Genomic DNA, 24003 nt, shown 5'->3' with positions numbered 1-24003 from the left:
GGATTAGACTTAAATCCACATTAAAATCTCCCCAGAAAAACACCCAGGTCTGTGTGTTCTCAGGTGTCTTCTCATTCTTGTTGCCTTCTCCAGTTGCTTTCCTGAGCTCTCAGCCTGAATCATTAAAATGTATTTGAGCCCCCAGAGACATGAGCTGTTTAAAGCTGCAGGAACATTTGAGGACCAAATCTATATAAAGGAAAAAAATTCATGTTTTATTTGTATTTCATCAATGACCAGAGTATTATCTTGGTGTTTGTTTATCATCCATTAATTTGGCTGTTGTTGATGGATCAGCTGGCAGGGATGGCAAGGTGAGAACCTTGCCAGTGGTTACCTCAGAAGTGTGTTTTTACTTCTAGGCTCAGGCTGAAGCATCAAACCCACTTGTAAAGTTCTTTATAAAATCAGACACAAATTGTTTTGATGCATCTGAAGGAAATAGATTTCACAGCAATACCTTCTTCGAATCAGGGAAATTGCAGTATTCGAAGGAAAGAAAAGATCCTTCCTAAGGCAATGTGTTTAAAATATAGTAATAATAACAATAACAATAATAATAATAAGCCAGAATGGCATGTTGTACAGTAAAAGCCTTTTTCTGTAACGTTCAGCCAAGATATCACCAGAAGTACTGGACTCACTGGAAAAAAATTTCAGTTTTCTGCTTGTTTGGGGTATTTTTTTTTCTTATCACAGTAAGCCAAGTTCTACTTTCCTTTTCCCCACCCTAAGGGATGGAAGTGCAACTCACTTGGCATCTCTGTGGATTTAACAGAGGGGAACTGAGAGTAGAACGGGACCCGACCCTTGTGTAAATATTGCCAGTTTTAAATGACAGCTCTAAGGGTTCATGGCAGCAGTGTGGTTTTGAAAAAGGGGTTGCAGAAATAACCCAACAGTCCCCAGGACACAAACAAGGACAAATATCCAGAGGAACAGCCTGTCCACTACCATGGCAACATACTTCCAATCTTCAATGACCTGCAAGAAAAAGCCAGTTAAAAGATATTAGCAATTTGCCATGTTATTTTGGTCTCCCCCTTGCTAATGGTGAGTTTCTGTTCATGAAAATAAAAAGGAAGCAGATCTCAAGGTTCAGGGAATAAACTGACTTTAGGCTTGGTAAGGGATTTTTCTCTTACAAGCATTCTGAGCAGTGGAGGAAAACAAAAGCACAGTGAATATTTCTTAGCCTTCTTGGATGCATCAGGTCCTGATGCTGCCTGGTGGAAGCCAATCCTGAAGGACCCACAGTTTAATCCCATTAAGGATTTTTTTTTCCCTTTAATTTTGGTTTGCAGATGCTGTTTATCTCAGTGGGCAAAAATAGATGGTGTTTACTGCTGTTAAACGAGGTTAGCTTCAGGATTCTTTTCTTATCAGCAGTCATCTTAATCAAGGGTTTTAATGCATATTAATACTGTCGCTTTTATTAAAACCCCTTTTTTGCCTTGCATGTGCTGTCTGGGAAAGCCACAGCCTTAGATTTTGTCTCCAACTGAAGTGACTGTCAGGCTGTTGCTGTAAAAGTGGAATACATCAACCTCCATTTGTATCTCAGGGATGTTTTTTTTCCTCCCTCATCGACTCCAGCTACATGTGGGACATCCTCACACTGATGATGTCACTTGTCTCACGTCTTCTATTAGATTATTACGTATTTTTTCCTTCAGCGCACACTTTTAATTTCCACTGCTGCTGATGGAAAGGGGACTCTTCTGAAATCAGACTGTATGAATGTACATGAACAGTTGTTATCAGAGCGTGGTGATGAGGGAAGGAAGCAGAGAAGAAAGTTATGAATCTAGAAAAACAATATCTAATATTGGAGGGTCGTATGTGAAAAGCTTTAAATGAAGTTTTAATGTATAAAACACCCTTGAAAATTGCTCTTACTATCAGTTGCAAGCTTTGCACATCCTTTGGCGTGCAACACATTCTTGCAAGGATTTCTGAGCTGTTAGAGCCCTTTTTTCTGCTCTGTGAAATCTGCTGCTGCTCAGTCAGCTCCAGTGTTTACGAGCTCGTGCCTAATGTTAATGGCTCAACTTCTTTATTTATATTGACAGTAATTTCAGCTAATAGAAAACATGAACTACTCAGCAGCGTCCTCCTCAAGGGACTTCTGCCGGATCAGAAACCAGACTTTATTTAATCTGCTTGTTAGAGGAAGGGGGGAGAACAAAAGGAATGAAGAACCCGCAGTCTGAGTGGGATCTGGGTCAGACAGAGAACACTGGTGGGTATGAAGAGGGTTCTTTCCACCCATGGGTGCCTGTCTGAACAAAACTGGGAGCCATCTGAGTTTTCCAAGCATTATCCCCAGGGTATTATCTCAGCTCCAGTGTTCCAGCTGGTTCCCTGTGAGCAGGGCAACTGCTTAAATGTGTCCTGGAGAAAGTATTTCTCGTAACCATTAATGAGTCTGATTTAACTCGGGTGGAAGAAGTATCAGCTCTGCTGGCTTTAGGATTATTTTCATCCTAGCCCTCGTGTTTGCCATCTCTAGGCAGGTGTCTGACCCAGAGAGGGTGTTTGCAAAGGCTTTTGTAAATTCTACTAAATCCTGCTGTGCCCAGTTAGGGAAATAAATGCTGGAGCTGAAGATACAGTTTCTGATTAACCTGGCCTGGCCATGGGTTAAATCACAATCTTACTGAATAATACAATGGAGAAAAATAGTCTTTTTCTAACCTGGAACATGGTTTTCTTCCCCTGCCAAGCACTACTTGAATGTGACAACACAGCTTTTTCAAGGGTGTTTCATGACTTCCTGAGCCATCAACAAACTCTCTTTGTAGAAAGAGCCATGTTGCTTGTCAGGAGAGTATTTGCAGTTACCAAATGGCCCTTCATTAAGTTCTTTAATGGCAAGAATTATTTCCCCTTACAGGCTATGTCTAGAATCTCTCTGAAAACCTGAGGGTTAAAATACGCTTTCTGAGGAGGAGCATGTTACAGAGGAGGACAGGAGATGAAGCTTGGAAAGATGGGGATGATTTCTCACTTTTACTTACACTCTGGTCGTTGTCATCGCTTTTCATGTGCTCTGCTATAAAACTGACTCCATCAATTGCCTCTTGGACTTCAGGGGAAAATTTCGTGCCTGTTCTCAACCTGAAATCTCGGTGACTGCTGACACTGTCGAGTGTCTCAGAGACTTTCATCTCATATTTTTTGGCAGGGGCTGTATTCAAAAAATAGGTGGAGTTCTTGTAGAAGTCAACTGGCTCCATACAGGGCTGCTCTGCTTTTGCCTTTTTGCAGTGGCAGGGCTTTTGGCGGGGGGGATTGTTCTGCGGGCGCTTCATGAACAGGTAGGCCGGGAGCTTTTCCAGGAAAACCACCTTGACCCAGGGGGGCATCGTGTGGGTGCTCGGAGACCGGTGGTGGACGTTGAGGACACAGACGCTGGTGACTATGGAGAAGGTCACCAGTACCATGGTAAACATGAGGTACTTCCCCATCAGCGGCACGTCGAGAGACGTGGGGGGGACGATTTTGGAGATCAGCAGCAAGAACACAGTCAAGGCGAGCAGCACGGAGATGCACAAGGTCATTTTCTCCCCGCAGTCCGAGGGCAAGTAGAACACCAGGATGGCTAAGGACGTGATTAGCACGCAGGGAATGATGAGATTGATGGTGTAAAAAAGAGGTTTCCTTTTAATGATGAAGTCGTACGTCACATCGACGTAAGTGGGGTCCAGAGGATTTACAGTCCTCCTTCCCGGCAGTGCCACGATGTCCCACTCCCCGCTGGGCGTGAAGTCGTCCATGCTCGCCATGGAAGTTTTAAGCACCATATCGATTTCCGTGTGGTCGTAGGTCCACGACCTGAACTTCAGGGTGCAGTTCTGCTGGTCGAAGGGGAAGTGCTTGACTTCGATCTTGCAGGCGCTCTTGTAAATGGCCGGTGGCAGCCAGCGGATGCTCCCGTTGTTCTTCACGATGGCGTTTGTGTACAGCGAGACCTCGTAGGTGCCGTCCGCGCTGAGGGGACAGAACACAGCTCAGGACAGAAGAGCTCTTTATAAAATTATTATGAAACAATAAATATACACCTCCGTTTCTCCCAGGGAAATCAAAGCACTTTGTAAATGTTTGCCGGAGTAACTACAGCTCCCTGCGTCTCTGAAGGCTGGGTGAAAATGAGATCATCCCACGTGAAAATGGAGGTGCCTTTGATCTGGAACACAGCCACTGCTAAGAGAGCAGAGCACACTCCTAAATGACTTGGACGAGGAAATAAGGATGAGCAGCATTAGTCAGAAAGGCAGGGAGAGTGCGGGCAGAGGAAATGTAATTATATGGTTTATAATTTAGGACGTCACTCCAGTTAATGTTTACTCATTACAAAACCAGAACAGACAAGCCACAGGGTTCTTAGTGCCCACAAACAATCTTGGCTTTGTGTCTCTTCCAGCTGCTGAACTTCCACCAGGGAGTCTTCTATGTTATGATGGGCCCTTTAATTCAGGGAGGAGATGATTATCACTCAGTGGTCAGTGCTCCTGGGCAAACAGCTCAGGGCTGTTGAACCTATTAAATATCCTGAGGTGGTATCCTTGTTTGGTGACAAGACATCATGGAAAACAGGGTTATTTCAGTGCTAAGGCTGATTTTTTTCTCAGCAGGGAAGCGCTACAAGCATCCAAGGCTTGGCTCACCTAAAGCTGTTCTCTGGATCAGTAAGGTTTGGCTCTGGAAAGGGCTCACCTTGGTGAGGTTCTGAATGCCTGGCACTGAGCTGAGAGCCCTGCAGATAATTCACACAGGCAGTGGAACAACCAGATGCAGAAGTGAGGGGCGTTGTTACTTCACTGCCAATGAATAGCTCATTTTTAATAAATCAATAGTACCTTAGTTCTCCCCTATCTGTGTCTCCCCCAGTTAGCTTTACTGCCAGACAGAGTGCTGGGCACACTCTGGAGCTGGGGATATGTTGGTTTTTGTGCTGACTGCCCCATCTGAGCTGTGGGACAGAGGCTGGGCTGCTGACAGAGCTGTGGGCAGGGGGATGTGCTTCGTGTTTGCCTCGGCACTCACCGATGCCTGTGAAACTCTGCTCCAGCAGCAGTGAAGGACAGGGGCTCGTCCTTCATCTCAAATTTCACCTCAAATTTCAATTTGAAGCTTTGTACTGATGCAAATATCCAGTATGGGGAGGCTTGTTCGTCTGCATTTAAGAAACCTTTTATAACTGTTTCCTTCTATTCTTACAGGTCATTAAATGGTATCACCGTTGGGGAGTAGCAGAAAGAAGCAGAGGTCAGGGGCACAATTTACCAGAACAGGCTTTGAGCAGGCAGTACATCCTAATCCACTGGCTGAATTATTTTGTGACTAATACACTAGTTTTAAATGTTCATCAAATCTGATTTCCAGTAGTAGGATTCCAAGGACTTAACTCATATATTTATATATGAACTTCCTGGGTTTCCCATCTGTATATGTTCATCTGTTCGTGAATTCATTGGTTTTCAAAGTATCATGAAATTATAAATTTTGATTATTTTTTCCCTCCCCCAAAAAATTTATATCATCCACTTTAGGGCTTTGCTAGAGACTTAAATCAAAGCCAAACAAAATTGTCAGCTACTAAAATTATCTTTGAGGCCAGTACCTCGGTCAGACACAGTTAATGCGATCAAAGAGTTACAAAGTTCAGTTCTGGAATTTTATCAGACCTAACTTGGTTGTTCCTGACGCTTGTTTCTCTGGGCTAAAAGTTTGCCCGTTGTCTGCACGGACTACAGAAGTTGCACTTACTTGTTGTAAAGCACAACGTCTGGCAACCAGATGTGCTTGGCAGGAATCCTCAGCTTATTTATCCCTTCGTAGTCCGAGGGCTTCCAAGCCAGGCGATAATCGATCCACTCCTACGAGAAGAATCGCACAGGTAGGGATGGGGGTTTTCCAGCCCAGCCCTGACAGAACAACCCTTGGATGGAGTGAAAGCATTTGTGGTTTGCAAAGAGCGCACATCTCTTGGGGGGGGGGGTTTGGTTACCTGGTTCAGCCAGACGTTCGTCGTCATGATCTGCTCCCGTTCGTTCTGAGGGGGAAAAACGGAGAGGAAAATTGGCCTCTGAGATGTTTCACTTTATTGCAGCAACGAGATTTATTCAGTGGGGTTTTGAGCACATCTCCAACTGTGCAGCAAGATTGTGGTCAGTGAATTACAGGCATTTCTCTGCAGGTAAGATGGCCAGGCTTGTACACGTGCTGATGGTCAGTAGTAACCCCACGAGTGTAGGGCTCCACATGCCTTTTAACAAGAGCAGTTGTGGCAGGAGTGAGTGTGGCTGTTGGGGAACAATCACCACCACCCCACCCCACTTCTCCACCTTTGATTTACAGAACAGAAAGTGCTTTTGGCCACGGGGAGGGGCCTCCACGAGGCTGTGGGAGGTTGATGTAAGGTGTGCCATGTAAGCTCTCAGCTGGCAGGCTCTGTTCTGTGCAACTGCTGTCCCTCTGGAGAGCAGTCCAGAAGAGAAATCTCTCTGCAGCAGATTTGTCAGAAGGATTTCTGCAGGAAAACAAGTTCATTCTCTGATCCTCAAGATGCTTCAGATTGTTAAGAGCCTATAAAATGCCTAATTTTGCCTTCTGCTTGAAGAGTGAGGATAGAGAGGGATGGGGACTGAGCTGTGCTGTTCTCCATCCCTGCCCATTCATCTGCTCTCTTTAGGCTGTTGATCACTGGGGATCTCTGGGACATCTTGCTTTTTATGCCCAGAAACCCTGAGGACACAGTGCAGTGTGTAGGGAGGCATGTCTGTGGCCTGCTGGAGCTCTCCAGGAGAGAGGGAACACTCCTGGCAGAGTCACCTGGTGTAGATGGCATTGTATCCTGTGGCTAGATATATATACACACACAGGCTGGGTATTTATATACATATATCTATATAAAATATATTTTACCTATCATATCCAGCCTGCTTGTGTGTATATATATATATATATATATATATATATGTATATAAAACCCTAAATGCTCACCTCTCTTGGCAATGATGTGTTTGTGCCTTGGAAGAACATGCCAACCTTGTGGGTGAAAATGTCTTTCAGACACACTGAAGTCATTTTTGTTGAATATGAGGAGTTGCATACATGAGGATTGTTTTAACCATGTTAATAAGCTATTCCAGCCAGAACTAATGTGGTTTTTTTCTTTACAACATTCCACTGTTCATTGCTCTTATGCTTGAGATTTTGATCTGGCTTTGTAACTTGTTAACCAGTAAACTGAGTGTATGAGTTCTGCCTATAATTAATATTATACAAATGAGAAAAGGGCAGGGACACTCTAACACCACCATGACTGTTAGAGTGAGGTAGTAATGAATTAAAAGGCCTAATCTGAACTTACCACACTGATGAGCTGTGCCAGGGAAACCTGCAGTTCTATGGAGACCAACTGGGAGGAGTTGACAGCCGGTCGAATTAACTTATTGTACCTGTCAGGGCTCAGGAGGTGGTTCATCAGCTTCTCTTCAGCATCTGCTGCTGTGCTCCCTGTAAAGCATCAGCAGGGTTAGAGAAGGGAGACCAAAGTGACACGAGAGAGGGATCACAGAATCCCTGTGCCTCAGATCATCTCCACGAAATAATGAGGGCTTTTGACTTTCCAAGCACTGCAGGCCTGTGTGAGCAGAAGGATTTTGTGCTTGCACCAACATCTGTTCTGCTGAAGTCAAGTGTCTTTCACAGAGCACAGATCAAAGCAGAACAACTGGAACCCTCTGGGTTTTTCCACAGTAAAATGTGAAGCTCAGATTGATATATTCTTGGGGGATTGCTCTTAGAGAAAGACACACCCTCTTAACAGTAGAGGAAGAATTATGTTAAGATCCAAAGGCAGGGGGTCCAGCTGTGACTTCTCTCTTTAGTGCTGCAGGAGACAAAGTTGCAGGTACAGGTATGAATTTAAAGACTCTGATTTAAATATGGAAAACCAGGGGATAAGCTGAAGGATGCTTTTAATGACTGGGGACTCTTTGGTAGCTACTGATGAATCTGTTTCAGAATTTGGAAACCCAAGGCAGTGTGTAAGCCTTAGTTTGTGTGGAAGCAAAACCCGATTTGTGGACTAGCACAAATACCATAAGTAAATCTTAGATTGCCAAAACTGGAGTTTAATGATTACAAAATACAGTATCTGCAGGGTACTATCAAACAAACCTGAACGTTCTCCATGGAGCAAAACCCCAGAGGGAGCTGAATCTGTTCTCATGTCCTTGAATGTGCTTTTTAAAGCCATTCCAGTGGACTTTTCCAACTGCTGTTGACCACATGGTAACTCTGATGACTGAGAGTCTGGTAAACATCCTGCCACCAGCACTGCCCCAGAGAGGTTGTGCTGTGTGTGGAGCTCTGTGATGGTGATGGAAACAGGTGTTATTAAAACAGGTACATTCATTTGTTCTGTTGTTTTTTGTTTTTTTTTTTAAGTTGGAGCATATCCATGAGATCCAGAGAAAGGCAGGCATCCAAAGGCCAGGATCAAACAGGCACTCCCAAGTCAGTGCATTTCTAGGAGGTGCCTGGTTTTTTTGGGAACTGGGCTGTAAGTTGTTTAGGCTGAGCAAGTCTCTTGAAACTTGGTTCTTCTGGAGCCCACTCAGGTTAAAAAAATACCCCAAGAACTTCTCGTTTCTGATCCAGTAAGAGAGTGGAGAGATGCAAAAGAGCTTTCACACCTCAGAACAGCTCTGTGGAAAGGCTGAGATGGAACACCAGGCCTGATTTCAATCCTTTAACACAGCATATGCTACGGCACTGGTAGCCCAAATTTTGTCACAGGTACTCAACCATAACACTGCTCTTCAGGATGGGCTTCCCAAGTACTTCCCAGGCCATTTGGGAAGACAAATTTGGATGAATGCATCTGTCTTGGTTGGGTCAGTTTGGGTTTTTTTTTTGATTCCCACTTGCTTTGTGCCTCCCTGCCAGTCGTTACAAACACCCTGGGTTGCCCTGGGATATTTTAATATTACAGTTGCCTAATCAAAAGCTTATCAAACTCCAACTATGCTGATTCTTGCTCCAGATTCTGGCTTTTTCTCATGCATTGCATTCAAGGAAGAGCTAAATTTGATATTGCAAAGAAAAGGGGGCCGCATTCTGTGTTTTTAAGGGCAGATCAGAAGTCTTGTGGTAGCTAAAGAGGGAATATGGGTTGAAGTTGTTGGGTTACGTGGTTTGGTGGGGTTTTATGTTGCTTTTGTTCGTTGTGGTTTTTTAACAAACATTCCCACTGTTGCACAGGGAAGTGACACAAGCAGATGGCTGAAATTCAAATATAAATCAGTTGTCATTTGGTCACTGAATGCTGCTAGCAAAGACAGTGACTTCTTGTTTGAATTGGTAAATATGTTTTCACTGTATTTCTGCCTTTGTCCATAAATATATCAGCATAGAGAGTGTTTGCCAAACAGAGAGGAAGAAGAAGAAATTGCAGAATATTTGCAGGAAGCTAATTCTGGGTTTGTAATTAGTTTTTCCCCTGAAACCTGCTTTTAGCAATCCCAATTGTCTGGTCTGCAAATCAAACCAGGGTCGTCTGGTCTGCCTGTCTGATGAGAACAGCTCAGATTTCGAGGTACTGGCTCTCTTAATAAACTTGATGCAGAATAATAGCCAAGCCACAACTTAATTCTAAATAATTGTTTGTTCAACCATGAATCCCTTTAAGAAATCTGTTCTTCCTGAAGGAATTTGTAAAAGGGCCTTCGTAAAAGGGCATCCCACGCCAGTCTTTGTAATTTAATAATCAGAATGAAAGGTCAAAGGGGCTCCTCCTCAGGTCCCTCAGCTGCCTGTGTCACACACCACTAGATGTCAGGCGTGCCCTGCCTCAGAGCCTGCCAAAATCGGGGAAAAGGGAAACCCAACCAAAAACGAGTGGTTCTCGTATCATTTCCGTAATCTGCTTTCCATTAACAATCTACACATTAACCGGATGGCACCTGATGAAAACAAAACTACCGGGCGTTCAGGTTCCTCTCTGTGTGCCCTTCATGGCAGGAGCCAGGCACTGGGAACTCCTCTTTCTCCTCTCGGAGGTGGAACAAATGAAAGGGCAGTTTCCCTCCAAACTGTTTATTTTTGTGGGTTTTTTTCCCACATAGCAGTGATCAGCGTAGATGTTGCAGAGGGGAGACTGATGCTTTCAGACAAAGGATGGTGAAAACAGTAAGGAAACATTCCTAATGAGGGGCTGGAGTGGTTTTGTGCACTGAAAGCAGTGATAGAACACACCGGGGTGGATCCTGAGCTGGGGAAATGATTTCAGCCTCCCTGAACACGCCACACCTCTGCTCTGGGACAAGGGGAGCCCCAGAACCTGCAGTGACATTCTTCAGAAAGTTTGGTTTCTCTGTTGGGAGTGTGGCCATTAAAGGAAAATTGCTTCCAGTCTCCCAGCAGGAGGAACAAAACCCCAGATGTCATTCTGGGCCAACTTTCCCTTTTACGTGGTCTGATTTCAATGCATGAAGTGAAATAACTTATCCTGGGTTACGTTGTTTGTTTTCAGTGTGATGACAGATTTCTGGGAGTGATTTCCATAGAAAAGAAGCAAATACAGAAACACAGGCAAGGCCACTGTTATCACTAAATTTCAAAATTTAACACCAGGCACGTGTCCTGTGTGTCCCTGACTTCAGTTATTGAAATAAATGTAGAAATAGCATTTGTTTAGAAATGTTATTGTAGCATGTGTTGTCATTTCAGTTCTTTACTCTCTCACAAATCACTTCTGTGGACAATAGGGACAGAGCAAATTCCCTTCTGTAATTAGTAAAGAGCAAGCAAGAAGCAGCAATGAGACAGTTCCATTATCTTCTCTAAAATTACTTTGTGCTGTTGGTTCTTTTCAGGATACTCTTGAGCAAAAAGATTTTCCTGACCCCTCAGAAACAACACCTGCTAAATTGGAATGTTATTGTTCCAATGGAATTTTAAAGACTTTTAATTTTTTATGTTGCGATTAATGCAAAAAAAAAAAAAAAGAAATAATAAAGGGTTTTATAAACTAAGAATCTAAAGTGGGTTCTCACTATTCATTTGTTAGAAAGCAGATGCTTTATAAAGTTACCTTTCAGTGATATAAGGAAAAAAAAACCAACTCTGGGATGAATAGGTAATAATGGGAAATGTGTGATCTTTGTTTTGGTTTGATTTTTCAGCCACTTGCTCTGAGAACACTTCACGGGAGTTTCTCCGTGGGAAGAAGCTCCCATGGTAAATGCACTATTTCCTGCTGCTGTCAGGCTGTTCGTGTGGGCTAAAACACATGGAAGAAATCCTGACAGGCCGAAGAAAAGGTATGTTTGCTTTGTTTTAGCATATATTTATATATTACAACTTAATTTAAACTATTTACGTGCTAATAACAATAATTAGGGAGGAAGAACTTCGCAAAATACAGGAGCTTGAGCAAATAATTGTAGAGGGATGAGATCTGCCTCATTTATGGTTCAGGGCTCATTTTTTTCACCCTCAGCACAACATCTGCTTTTCCTATCACGGATGATCCTGGGAATATCTAAAGGGATAACATTCAGTGATTATTATTGCCATCTCCTGCAGTTCTGTCCTTTTACATCCGATATAACTGTCTGTCCGTAGCCACCTCAGTGCATTTGCAGATCCCCAAAAAAAGCCCCAAAACAACACTAGAACACTCGATTTTATGCCTCCTCTCGAAGCCTGCAAAACCTCCCGAGGTGGCAGCTCCGAATTGTCGGTGAGCTTTTATCCCGCTCCTGCCTCCCGGCCCCCAGAGCCATCGCTGCTCCCAAACTGCACCCGAAAGAAAAGGTCACTTACCGTTCAAACAAAGGCAGCCCATCATCACAAACAGCAAGAGGCTGTACATTTTCCTCCTGACAGCGACAGGCAGAGGTGGGTTATTGTCCGGGATGCGCGAGGGAAGAGATGCAAAAGCAAACCTGAAATCTCGGAGGGATGAAAACGCCTGGGAAAGAGACGGACGCGGGAGGAACCCGCCGGGAGCGCTCGGCAAAGTGGAGTTTTCGAGAGCGGAGCGGTCCCTCCCCCTTTGCAGCTGCTTAAAGAGCTTTGCGAAGAGGGGGGAAGCGCGGGAGGAGAGGGGAACAATGGGATAACGTGGGAAAAGGGGAAATGGAAGGGCAAGCTGAAGGAAGGTGATGTGCAAAGCACAGTTCTCGCTGCTAGATAACATTTAGAAGGCTTTCTGGTTAGTAAGTGCAGTGGGTGGGAATAGCTGGGTGGGAAAAGCTGGACACAACTTCGTGCCACAAAAACCTCGATACAACTTTGTGCCCCAAAAACCCGCTAGTGAAAGACGTGTCGTAACTTAAAGCCCCAGCAGAGGGTAATTTTCTGTGTCAGGAGAGAAAGTTTATTGCCTGCTGCCAACCCTTTCCCACTCCAAGGCCCACCCGTCTGATCTCTTTAAAACAGAGCTCCAAAAAAGCTTTCTGGGAGCAGCAGGGGAGGAACAGAGAATTTGTCATTAGCATCCGAGGGGATTTTTTTTTTTTAAAGAAACCTAAAGCAACCTGTTGTGAAGTAGCAATAGCCAAAAAGGCACTCTAGAGGAGCATCAGAGACCCCATAAAATTCATCTTTTAAAGCTGAAGGGTTCAGCAGAGTGTAGGGTGTCATTTGTTACGGGACTTGCACATGGGAGGATTTGAGTAGAAGGAAGGGGCAGGAAGATCTGATGTGCCCTCTGCAAGCACTGTAGTCTATCTTGTATTTATCTTATATAGTCTCTGGATATTTTCTATCCAGCCTGAGGTCCTGTATGGAAAAAAAAAAAAAAAGGGTGTTAATCTTCTAAATATTGTTTTGTCTCCATATTGAGGTTCCTCTCTGCTTCAACTGGCCACAGGATGCAGCTCTGCTCTTGTCCCATCAACCCTGGCTGGGATGGAGCCACTCCTGATTTCTCAGCATAACACACCACACTTCTGCACCTGGCACAGTTGCCACCTGACTGGGGTTGTTTGGAGAAGGTCACCTGCTGCTGGTTTTAGGCAAGCTGTCAGTACAGTGTTGAACAACTCATTGCCTTAACCTAGAGGTTTTAGCCACCTCCTTTTCCCAGTATGTTATTACTGCGTTGTCCTTGAAGGAGGTAGCCCAATACACAGAGAGACCCTACGAAAATTTGTGGTAATTGTGCTGTGTACAATCTGAGGAACTTCTCTGAACAGACTATTTATTATTACTGGCTCATTTCTTTGGGTTAGGAGGATGGATTCAGGGAGACAAATGGAAAAGCACTGTGTGGACTTCTGTTTGGGTGAAACAAGTTGTCACATCAGCTCTGATGAAGTGGCTCGTGCTGCTGCCTTCCCTTACTCTGAAAACTCCAGGTATGTCAGCTGTGCCATATCCTCCACTGAGGATTCCCAGCTGTTCTTTAAATAAAAGTTCACAGCCTTCTACTGTGAGAATGGCTTGAATGTTCTCACCCTTCTTCACCTGCAATCTCAGCCAATTTCCCTGTACCTTTAATACTTTTCCTTATATACCTTTAATAGAATACCCTCTTTTATAATCTCTCAGGTTTTATAGTGGTTTTAACTTAAAACCCCTCAACTTTCATCCCTTATAACTTCTGAACATTTATATATATATATATATATATATACATGCAGTGTTTTATGGACTACGTAGGAATTGATGGTTGATGATTTCTGTACACTCAGAAGTATTAAGTTGAGCCTGGTGTCAGAGATCACCTATGCTAGCTCCTACCTGTTATTTCCAGTCATTTTTCTGCTTTCATCAATCCCTTTTCCCTCTTTTTCACTATCCCTTCACTGGAATTGGTCTAAATTGGGATTGTTTAGCCTGGAGAAGAGAAGGCTCTGAGGGGACCTTAAGGTGGTAAATGCTGTTTTAATGGGACATGGAGTGATGTTTTTAAACCAGAAGAGGTAGATCCAGACTAGATCTGAGGAAGGAATTTTTTTACAGTGATGCTGTTGAAACACCAGAACTGGTTTCCCAGAGGGGAGGTGGATTCCCCATCCCAGGAAACATTCAGAGTCAGGTTGGACTGGGCTTTGAGCAACCTGGTCTAGTTGAAGATGTCCCTGCTCATTTCAGGGGTGGGTTGGACTAGGTGACCTTTAAAGGTCCCTTCTAACCCAAATTATTCTATGATTCTCAATACTGTGGGATCTGAGGGGGAGTAGGATGGTTTCAGTGAGACAAACAGGAGAAGTCATCTACGTGGATGAAAAAAGCCAGTGCAGTCCCAGCGAGTACCTGTGAACAGACTTAACTGCATGAAAATACAACACTATTCCTGTGTCCTTCTCCAGTATTTAATTACCAGCAAGGAGAAAAGGAGCTCTCAGAAAACTGCCCCCTTGAAGCAGTCACAGACCCTGCGAGGTGTGTGCCAAGCGGTGTTTGTCCCCAGCTTTCTGCTCTTTGCTTCTCACTTTGCTTGTCCCTTGTCAGAGGCTTGTGGGGTCAGAGCCCTTGCTGCACTCCTGAGCCTGCTGGGCAGGCAGGCTTGTGTTTCATAACGTGCAGGGAATTGCTCTCCAGAGCTGAGGGGATGTTTGAGCAAAGCACCAGCCTGCTGGAGAGGGAAGACGCAGCTGCTGCTGCATTTTTTACTCTCTGATGTCTGACCTGTTCCTCCCCCAAGGCAAATCTTCCATCTGCCAACGCGGCCCCTGTGCCGGTGCAGCGGTTACAGAAGAAGCAGATGCGAGGCCCCTGAAGTCACCCTGCTTGTGCCATCCACGCTGCTTGGTGCTTGCAAACTGAGCAGCAGCTCAAGGATAACAAAATAGGCTGGGATTGCTTCACTGGAGCTGGGGGTCATCACAGGGTCACGGCTCATGCACTGCTTGCACTGGTTTGGCTGCTGAACCGAGGTGGACAGGCAGAATTACCACAACTGGCCACGTTCCTTCCTCTGCCATCCACTTGTGTTCTTGTGTTCTGACAGAGCACGCAAGGCCTCCCTTCATCCCTTGTGCTCTGCAATCCTTTCCCCCACAGTGATGCTGCAGGATTCCATTTGTTCATCAGGCTCAGGTCCTGAAAACTCTTTTTAATAGACATTAGCACATGTGATTTTCTGGGTTTGCATGTTAATGCACTGTGCAAGCGTGGGAATAGCCTGGCAGAGAGCCATCCACCCCAAACTGGCTGGGGGGCTGTTCCTGGTGCTGGAATGCTTTGCGTGCCTTGGGGTGTCAGAGCTCTTTAGATGCATGAGGAATGCAAGATATTCGAGTGCCCAGGGAAAGTGGCAGTCCCCGTTTTTTGTGGATTTATCACGCTGATTTCAAGCTGCTGCTTGCATTAAAAAAGAACCAGTCAGCAATGCTGGAGCTTTTAGAGGGGAAGCAGCCTGGGGTGTAGCCAGATTCCTTAATGGGACAAGTGCAGGTGCAGGCAGTTTGCTGCAAAAATCAGTGCTTCCAGGTGGAAAGGCACCATAAGTTTCCATTAATTGCCATACTGAGTTCAGGGCTGAGGTCACAACTAAACTAGATTGGTAAGAGGCTTCAAATTGGCTGGTTAAATAGTGACCCTACAGAACACGTAGGACTGACAGACTGACTGCTGCACGAGCAGAACAGCTGTCACATTCTGCTTGAAAATTACTACAGAAAATGTCAACTAATGGCAGGTATTTTTCCTATCACCTCATGCCTGAGTGAACTTAATGGTACCTGCCAAAGTCCTGGCTCGTGTCAGCAGCAGCAAGGCTTCCCTGGCTGAGGAATGGAGCTTCTTACAAGTGACTTCTGCAAATATCCAGCAGGCTCTGCAGGTAAAATCCTGGTTTTCCCTTCTCACCGGTATCTAGATGAGCTCATTGGAACTGCTGTACTGGAGCCAACATTCTGCATCCCTGGAATTCTTTTCCTTACAACTGCACTTACAGTCCTGTTAGAGGGGGTGATGGCTCAGTCGTTCCGGTGCTGATGTTTTTGGATTAAGTTGCACCGTTGCAGCTTCGTTTAACAGTGCTGTGGTGTAGCCCAGTTTAAAATCTGCAAGGCAAAACAAAACTCCAGTAACTGTCAGCTGGATGAGCCTTAACTGTATCCTCACAACTGTTCGCAGGAATCAGTGGGAAGGGCAAGGATATGTGTAATATTTAGTCTGTTGTCATCTAAAGCTTTGGAATTTAGGGAGCTCTTTCTGGATTAGTAGATGCTTTACACTGGAGGACTAGTTTTCATCCAGAGGCTTACCCTACAGAGATGGACTATATCTGTGTGGTAATTATGTCATAAAATCTGTTTCCTGTAGCACCTCTGTAGTTCCCTTTGCCTTGCCAGATGGATTCGAAGCAGTTTGTTACAGGTATGTGTGATAAGATGCCTTCAGGCACAACACCAGCTGCCTTGATGGCACAACTGCAAATGGCAGTGCTAAACAGAGCTGTGGATGCTGCCAAATTGTCAGGTAAATAACACTCTTTTAGGATTTCAAACATCAGAGTCTGCTCCAAACCCACAAAATGTTCCAGAGAATTGCCACTGATAGCACTGGGACAATGTTAGTAATAGTAACTCTTTAGCAATGGATGTGATTCCAGTTTTCATGCTCAAAATATGAATTATTAGGGACGAACGAAAAGCCACCTTTCTGCTCTGATGGCAGACAAAGCCACGCCTGGAAAAACAACGCTTTCCTTTTTTTGGTTGATTTTTGAAAGTTGTCACCATGTGCTGTGTCAGCTGACAGGTGTGCTGTGTTTGTAGAGTACTGAGGGTGTAACCAGGCCAGAGGGTTCTCCAAAGCAGCAGCTGGAGGATGCTATTTTGGAGCTGATGCTTTTGTTTTTTATTGTTCTCTTTTGCTTCCTTTCACATGCTTTGAGATTTGTTGCAGGGCAGCAGTCAACGCATTCTTTGACCACGTTGTAAATGAAGCTATAGCCATTCCTGCAATGCCTGCATTTTGCATAAAGTTAGTAAAAAAAAAAGGGGCTAAATGTGTGCACATCCTGACCAAAAGCAGTGTGTTCCTATGTGGGGCATAGGCATTTTTGGGGGCTCTTACTTTTTGAAGTAAAAAAAAACAATGTAAAACAATGTAAGTTCCAGGATTGGAAGCTCTGTGCTGGGCCCCTGCCAGGACAGGAATGGCTCTTTTGTGCACTGGGGCTTTCAGGATGAGGCATTGGCATTTGTGGATTAATCTTCTGAGTCACTTGTGTGGCTAAAATAAAACAAACCCATAACTGTCCGTGGCAGAGTCCAAAGGTTTCACTCTCACACCCATGAGGGAGGAAATCACAACTTCTGTATCTGCACGTCCCTCCAAGTGGAGGAGCAGGAGGAGAGTGAATGGCAGTTCTACTGTTTGAGCTTCACCTTTTTATTTGGAACTGCTACATTTCAAAATGAGCCGATTCCAAAAGTGCAGGAAAAAAGAGGGTTTTAGGCTGCACTGCTCCATTTCCCCAGGTGGAAAGCAGAGATAAGGATTGGCAAAGAATGAACTGATTTGTGAAAGGCTTGGAGGGCAAGGAATGAAAAAGAATCATCAAAACGCAGGGGAGCCCTGTAGTACTTTGGCTGCCACATTTACACCTCTACCACCGAATAGGCTTTTGTTTGTTAATTAACAAGTGAATGAAAAGGACGCTGGGTTTGTCTGCCGTGGATTAAACCTGGCAGCGCTAGGAATCATTGACAGCCTTTTAACTTCAGAATCCCTTCTGGCTTTCCTTCTCCTTAAAGACCGAGATCCAGATATGGCTAAGGTGGTCAATACATCTTGGACAACAACCTGCCCCATCACTACCTGGGAGTGAGGACTGTTAAAAGCAGGCTGAGGGTTGGCAGAAGCCTGGTAAGGTGTTGGACATCCAACTTCCATTTTTCAGGCTTCTGCAGTTTCTAAGTCCCCAGACTGCTGGTGCAGCACAGGAGAGATAGTTAAGTGAGATTGTATTTAATGTACAACATGGGAGTATTTGATCTCTCCAAACTCTTGAAAAATGAAACTTTCTAAATGTAAAGAAATGCAGCCAGGACAGATGTGCAGGGAGATAAAATAAATATGGGAGTGCACGATGCACGAAATCTCCACTTGGAGGTGTTTGGGTGAAGTCAGATCTGTTCCTGCTCCCGTGCAGGGAGGGATGGAAGTGAAAACACAGGTGGAGATGCAGGCACAGCCTTAATTTTTGCCCAGAGAGGGGCTCCAAACTTCATTGTTTTAATGTGGGACTTCTATTCCCGCTGAGCTGGGGAAGGAGCAGCCACTGGGAGCAGATTTGTACGAAAGTGGAGACGCGTAAAAAGCAGGAACAGCAGATGGCAACCAAGAGCTTGGCTGCCGGTGCACGGCAGGGCCATCGTGAAAATTATGCCGGATAACGAGGCAATTACCGGGGCTTGGGTTTGTAAATGAAGTGTTTGTATACCAAGTAACAAAAAACTTTATAGAGCCACGTATTGGGTTTTTTCTCTGCTTATATTACTTGATGTGCAAACTTTGCCTCCCACAGAACTTGTGAACCTTCCTCAAATATGTAACCAGTAATGTTTCCTCTGCCCTTCCTTCAACTTGGGCCTACCAGGAAAAACTAAAAGAACGGGAAACCATTTAGAAAGACACCCTAAATGACCCTGTATATTCATTACTTTTCCAAACCGAAAATTGGGCTCCCTAGTTTGCTACACAGTAGCCTAATATCTCAGCATTGCACATCAGTAAATATTTAATGCAGAGATATGAGCGTCTAAACACAGGCACTTCTATTGTTTGGGGATTTTTGGTAATTCAGAGCAAGAATCCGAATTTCAGTTTTTCTTTTTAGGTATATCAAGCTCTTGAAGCTACACCGATATCCCAAATTAAGTTTTTTTACTTCTGCCTTACCCAGCACCCCACAGCAGAATTTGTTATTTCCAAGTCATAGGAAGCAGTTCCTTCTGTCTCTTCAGATTTGGGTCTGGTAAGTCTCTTTAGTGCCTCTGGTTCTCTCATCTGCGCCGTGTGGAGAGCAGTAATTTGTGCTGACATCATCTGACCGCCCCGCAGACAAAATATGTTGCAAATCACCAAGGCGAGGGAGAAATTTATCTATAATTTAGGGCAATAATGGGGCTTAATTCACCGAGTCTCGTGGCATCTCACACGCTGACAGATTCCACCATCATTAGCGACGTCTTGGGATTCTGCTGGGGGGGTGTAATCGGTGGTGACTGAGAGGAAATCATTAGGAGGGCTCAGTTTTGTAACCACTCCTGGGCTCTGTGATCCTTCGTGGCAGTTGTGAGGGCTCGGGAGTCGTTTGTTTTCTCCAAGCAAGGAAACCCACACGAATTACTGATATTTTTGAGGGGGGAGCAGGGGATTGGTTGTGGTGAGGTGCTGATGGTGAATAACAGACTGGGTCCTCCTCCCCAGCAAACCGCTGTGACAGATTGATCCCATTTGGTGGTTGTTTGCAGTTCCTGCAGGTGGCACATTGCCTGTGTTTGTGTTTGGGGAGAGGATGTATCTGATTGAGTAGATAAAACATTTCATTCAGAAGGTAGTAGATCTGACTCACTGGGTAATTTATTTGTTTCCTAAGTAGTTCATATGAGGTAGTTAACAAAGCATCTGTCTTACTGCCTGATCTGTTTGGGGTTTTTTTTATCCTGTATAGTTAACCTGGGTACGTGTGTGAGATTCCTCCCTTGCTGTCCATAAAACCTGTGTCAGATCAGGTTTGTGACATGTCTGTCCCAGTGTGTGGTCAAAACCAATGTGTTGTCATATCAAATTTAACAGCAGTCACTCTGAATGTGGACAGGAGCTAAATATGAGCATGGGAGACATTTGCTTGTCAGTAAAGGTGTTGTATTTTTAGACTTCAGCTGGAACTTTACAATTTCTGCTCCGGGATTGGGTCTCCAGAGACTATCTATGTGTCTTGCATAGCCAAAGACTTATTTGGAGTTCTATCCAGAGCAATCTATGCTCCATCTGCTCCTGATCTGTGGCAGTCTGAAGCATCCAACATGCAAAGGAACAAAAGCCATCCCACTTGGACTAGGCTGCAACTGTGTCTGTGATATTCTTGGTACAGTCCCACTTGAGGCAGAAGGAGTAGTTGATTGAGTGGGATTGGCACAAAACCAGACAGGTCAGGCCAGATCAAGGCTGAGCTAATTTCTTGAGGATTTTTCTGGCTGATTTTTTTTTCTTTTTTGTAAACATGTTGTCATCCTTCCAGCCAAAATGGTTTGATTTTTGAGCAAGTTGTAAACGTTGCTGGCACTGAACTGGAGATATCCTGAGGTGAAATGCTCCCAGTCTCTCATTGACACTGATTTCCTTTCCCAGCGTTTTTTAAAACACTGACATTCCTCTCTTTCTAGTTCTTTTAGTTTTTAAATGGCCACTTTCCATGTGCACTCCTTGGAATCTCAGAGCTAGGCTGGCTATTTCTGCCTGCCTGGACACACATGCTCAGACTTGTTATGCTTTCCACGACTCCTTTTTCTGCTTAAATACCATTTTGTGGAGGTTTCAGTTACTTCTGAGTGCAGTGAATTGTCGTAACAACCGTCAGGGAGAAGTTATTGTTCACCTGAAGGCAGCTGCTGAGTGTGAGCATCTGAGGGAAAGGTGAGCCCTTTGTCATCAGAGCTGGGAGGTTCATCCCAAGTGCCACACTCATCCTCCCAGCCCTCCTGCTGGTGGCCTGAGTGCCTTTAGGCCTTGCCCTTTGAGAAGATGATGTTTTTCAGTCTGCTGTCGTTGAAACACAGAGCTAAAGCGGCCTTAGAATGTGAGATGAGAGGGTTTGGAAATCAATGTGTTGGAAAAGAGTTTCTCCAGGGATCAGTTCCAGTGGCTGAGGAAGGGGGAGAAACTGCCCAGTGCTTGATGTCTTTATAAAGGCTAAATGTGTCAGGACAAAGAATTTAAAATCGCTGTTTGATAAAGATTTATCATCAGCCTTCAACTGAAGATGTGAGAACAGCAAATAAAGAGGCCAAAGGCCTTTCATAGTGTCTCTAGCAATGTCAGGGGAAGCTAGCCTTGATAAAAGTGTATCATTCCAAGGTTTAAACCCTTCTCTTTCAGATTAATCACTCGTGTTTTGCTTAATTCTCACAAGAAAAAGCTCTTTTTTAATATGCAAAATTTATAGTCCATTTCTAATCAGACTGTCTTGTGTTTCTCTGAGCCTAGTGGTTGGTTCTCTCTGGCTTTGGGCTACCAAACACTGGCACCGGGGAGGCTGTGGAAAGGGAGTGACTGGCACAGGAGAGCAGAAACGTGTGGATTAAAAAGATACAAATATCTGTACTGGGAATGAAATTGGATTTCAAGCTAACAGAATTATCCCCCCTGCTCTCCAAGCACATCTACAGGCCTTTGGCAGCTGGAGCTGAGCAGGAGAGAGAGACAGGCAGAGGGAGGAGCTGTTTGTTGGTGCCCAGAGGCTTCCAAGAGGTGGCTTTAGAGAAACTCATGTTGAGAGGAACAGAGGAATTGTTCCAGACTTTCTGTGACCCAGTGGGTCTCTTGGTAAGACAGAGAACTTCAGAGGAGGGTGGGCACAAGGGAGCACAGAATGTTTGCATGTGATGTAGCAGCTCTCCCCCCCTTACATTCCTCTCTGGCTGGCTGGCTGACATCAGCTGCTGTGTGGTGGGGAGGAGGAGGAGATATCACACCCCTCAGCTTTCCCAAGTTCTGCCTCTGCCAACCTGTATGCAGATGTCTTCTTGTATCTGATGTCTTCCTTCCCATGGGTTCCTTTGCCAGGGACAGCTCCAAAGCTGCAGAGGCAGAGCTGATCTGGGCACACACCCCATCAGCACGATGTGCTCTTTGCTGGTAAGCTGAGAGCCGTGCTGATTATATCTGTTTTACTCTCCAAAGCACAGCTGAATGGGAAATGTCAGCCCAACCCATTTGTCCTGGCCCTTGTACAGTGTCTGAGCACAGGGGGGCAGAGTTGTGAGCCCAAAGGGAACTGCAGATCCCACAGGTCTTTTTTTTTTCTCCTTATTCTCTGCCCAGCAATGATAATCATCACTCTGAGGTTTATGTTGTCTTCAGTGCTTTTTTAAAAAATTATTTCCTTATTGTATGCATGTGGAAAATAGTTCAATTAAAGCAGATGAGTATTTCATTAACATGATTCATATCCAGGCTCTTTTGAGGCAGCTGCAATAAAAAGAGAGGGAATCTCATAGACAGTGGTAGAGTGGATAAAAGGCTCCCAGTTGGAAAGGTTATGCCTGACACTTCACTCTGTATTGCAATCTCCACAGAAGATAGCTTTGAACTAACTAGGAAGCACAACGTAAAGCACAATGCAGAAATCCTCTGGAGTGGTGCTGATCTGTGTGAACCTTTGGGAAGTGCTTTCAAGTCCGTTTGAGGGGTTGGTGTAATCACCTGCTCACATCTACGCTGCCAGCAGCAGCAGCAGTTTGCAGGGTGGGGGGGTAAACGTGGTGTCCAGAGGATTTGGAAGTCGTGCTTTTCAGCCCTGCAGTGCCTACAAATCAGCCAGGAGTCTAGGGAGACAGATTCCACAAAATCATGGGCAGCCACCCTGCCAAGGAATAACAGGGAATTCTGTAGGTAAGAGCTGTAAGCACCAGAGTGCCTGGGGGGACCTTTGTGTCTGTGCCTGGGAAAGGAGTGGGAGAACCCTTTGTCCCTTGTCTGTCGAATCCTCAAAGTATCTGAAAACTTACCTGCTGCTTTGCCCGAGGTCATGCAGTGAATCAAGGCCAGGCTCTCATCTCACATCTTTGTGAATTAACTATCCACCAGACCCTGTCACTGTTGAGTTTACAGAGACACCCTTTCCTTCTCTAACTTCACTCTTTGCACCTGCTAACTCCTTCCTCCTCCTCCTCCTTTGCTTGACACTTCAGCTGTTTCTGCTTCCAGTTTTATCACACCAGTGGCACCAGCAAGCTGGCAAATGCACGAATCCACTTCACTGATGGCTCCTGCTGTGTTGGCCACGAGCCAGGTGGAGAACTGAATGCTGGTGAGCCAGATACAGCCTAATTTCACTGAACTTCATATTAATATGAGCTCCAAACCACCCACCCCTTTCTGTGTGCCCCAGAGGGAGATGTTCTGTGGGAGATCTTCACTTTTGATTACTTACCTGTAGATTTACAGGTGCTCTGGGGAGGAGGCTGAGTTCAGACAGCTGCAGGTGCAGGAGCTGGTAGCTCTCCACATGAGCAAGGCTGAATGTCACTCTGGCTTAACCATCAGGGATTCCTTCCCCCTCTCAGGTCAGCTATGCTGATCCTGCAAACCCAAATCCTAACCTGTGTATCATCACCTTAATCAGGTAGCTGGGATGAAAAATGTGTGCTCCAAGTCTGGCAATAAGACATCAGAATTCCCAGTGACTGGCTCACTCTTCATTGCAAGCATTTTTGGTTTAAATAATTAAAAAAGGGGAAAAAAAAAGTCATGTGCTTTATTTTTCCTTCTATCACCACTTAGAGAACCATTTGGGTCCAGCACCAGGTTGCTGAAGGGGGAATTTTCTGATGACATAGCAAGGGTTGATTACTTTTGCGAGGCAAAAGACAAATAGCCCCAACTCCTGAGATGTGGCTTGGGGGCCAGCTGTGTATTCCTGCAGAAAAATTGCTGTTCCTGTACAGCTCACAGGGGACCTGGTATTGAACTGGCTTCTGCTACTTGCATTACAACTGGCTCCTTGATTTATCTGCTTCTGGGGGAGTTTTTCATGTGCTGCTCCTGTTTGGCTCATTTTGAGATTTTATTTATTTTTTTGTTTAATATAAATCTTGCAGCAATTTAAAAAAAAATCGGAGTAATCTACCATTATAAAAGATGATTAGCTGGCTGGGTTTATTTCTGATAATTTACTTAAGAAGAAGTCATCTGAATAACAACCAGGTGGTGACATCCAAAATGTGAGATGGTTCTTGTTGATTTTTCTCTATATCCAGTGCCTTAATTTCTCTCTGCTTCCTCGGTGGCCAGTTG

At 44.8% G+C, this 24003-nt stretch overlaps 1 protein-coding gene and 1 long non-coding RNA gene across 3 annotated transcripts; one reads left to right on the top strand and one right to left on the bottom strand.

Annotated features, from left to right (window-relative positions):
* Window positions 1-619: 619 nt before the first annotated feature.
* CHRNB4 (cholinergic receptor nicotinic beta 4 subunit) lies at window positions 620-15912 on the bottom strand. 2 transcript variants are annotated; one of them, XM_027901591.1, is made up of 6 exons: window positions 15838-15912; window positions 7379-7524; window positions 6014-6058; window positions 5773-5882; window positions 3021-3993; window positions 620-984 (listed from the first exon to the last, which is right to left on the bottom strand). In XM_027901591.1, the coding sequence occupies exons 2-6, from the start codon at window positions 7490-7492 to the stop codon at window positions 844-846; spliced, it is 1383 nt and encodes a 460-aa protein (XP_027757392.1). In that variant the 5' UTR covers window positions 7493-7524; window positions 15838-15912; the 3' UTR covers window positions 620-843. The 2 variants fall into 2 exon arrangements, with proteins under 2 accessions (XP_027757392.1, XP_027757393.1); XM_027901592.1 differs by lacking the exon at window positions 15838-15912 and adding an exon at window positions 11842-11890.
* Window positions 11212-18918, top strand: LOC114066703. The gene is made up of 3 exons (XR_003573231.1): window positions 11212-11336; window positions 13254-13379; window positions 18887-18918. It is a non-coding gene; the product is annotated as an uncharacterized LOC114066703 (long non-coding RNA).
* The last annotated feature ends 5085 nt before the right edge of the window (window positions 18919-24003 follow it).

The sequence above is a fragment of the Empidonax traillii genome, unplaced genomic scaffold, assembly GCF_003031625.1.
Source record: "Empidonax traillii isolate 1590-97213 ecotype Southwest subspecies unplaced genomic scaffold, ASM303162v1 scaffold800:size294262, whole genome shotgun sequence".
NCBI lineage: Eukaryota > Metazoa > Chordata > Aves > Passeriformes > Tyrannidae > Empidonax > Empidonax traillii.
The sequence above is the reverse complement of the archived record's forward strand: the minus strand, read 5'-3'. Positions and strand labels throughout refer to the sequence as shown.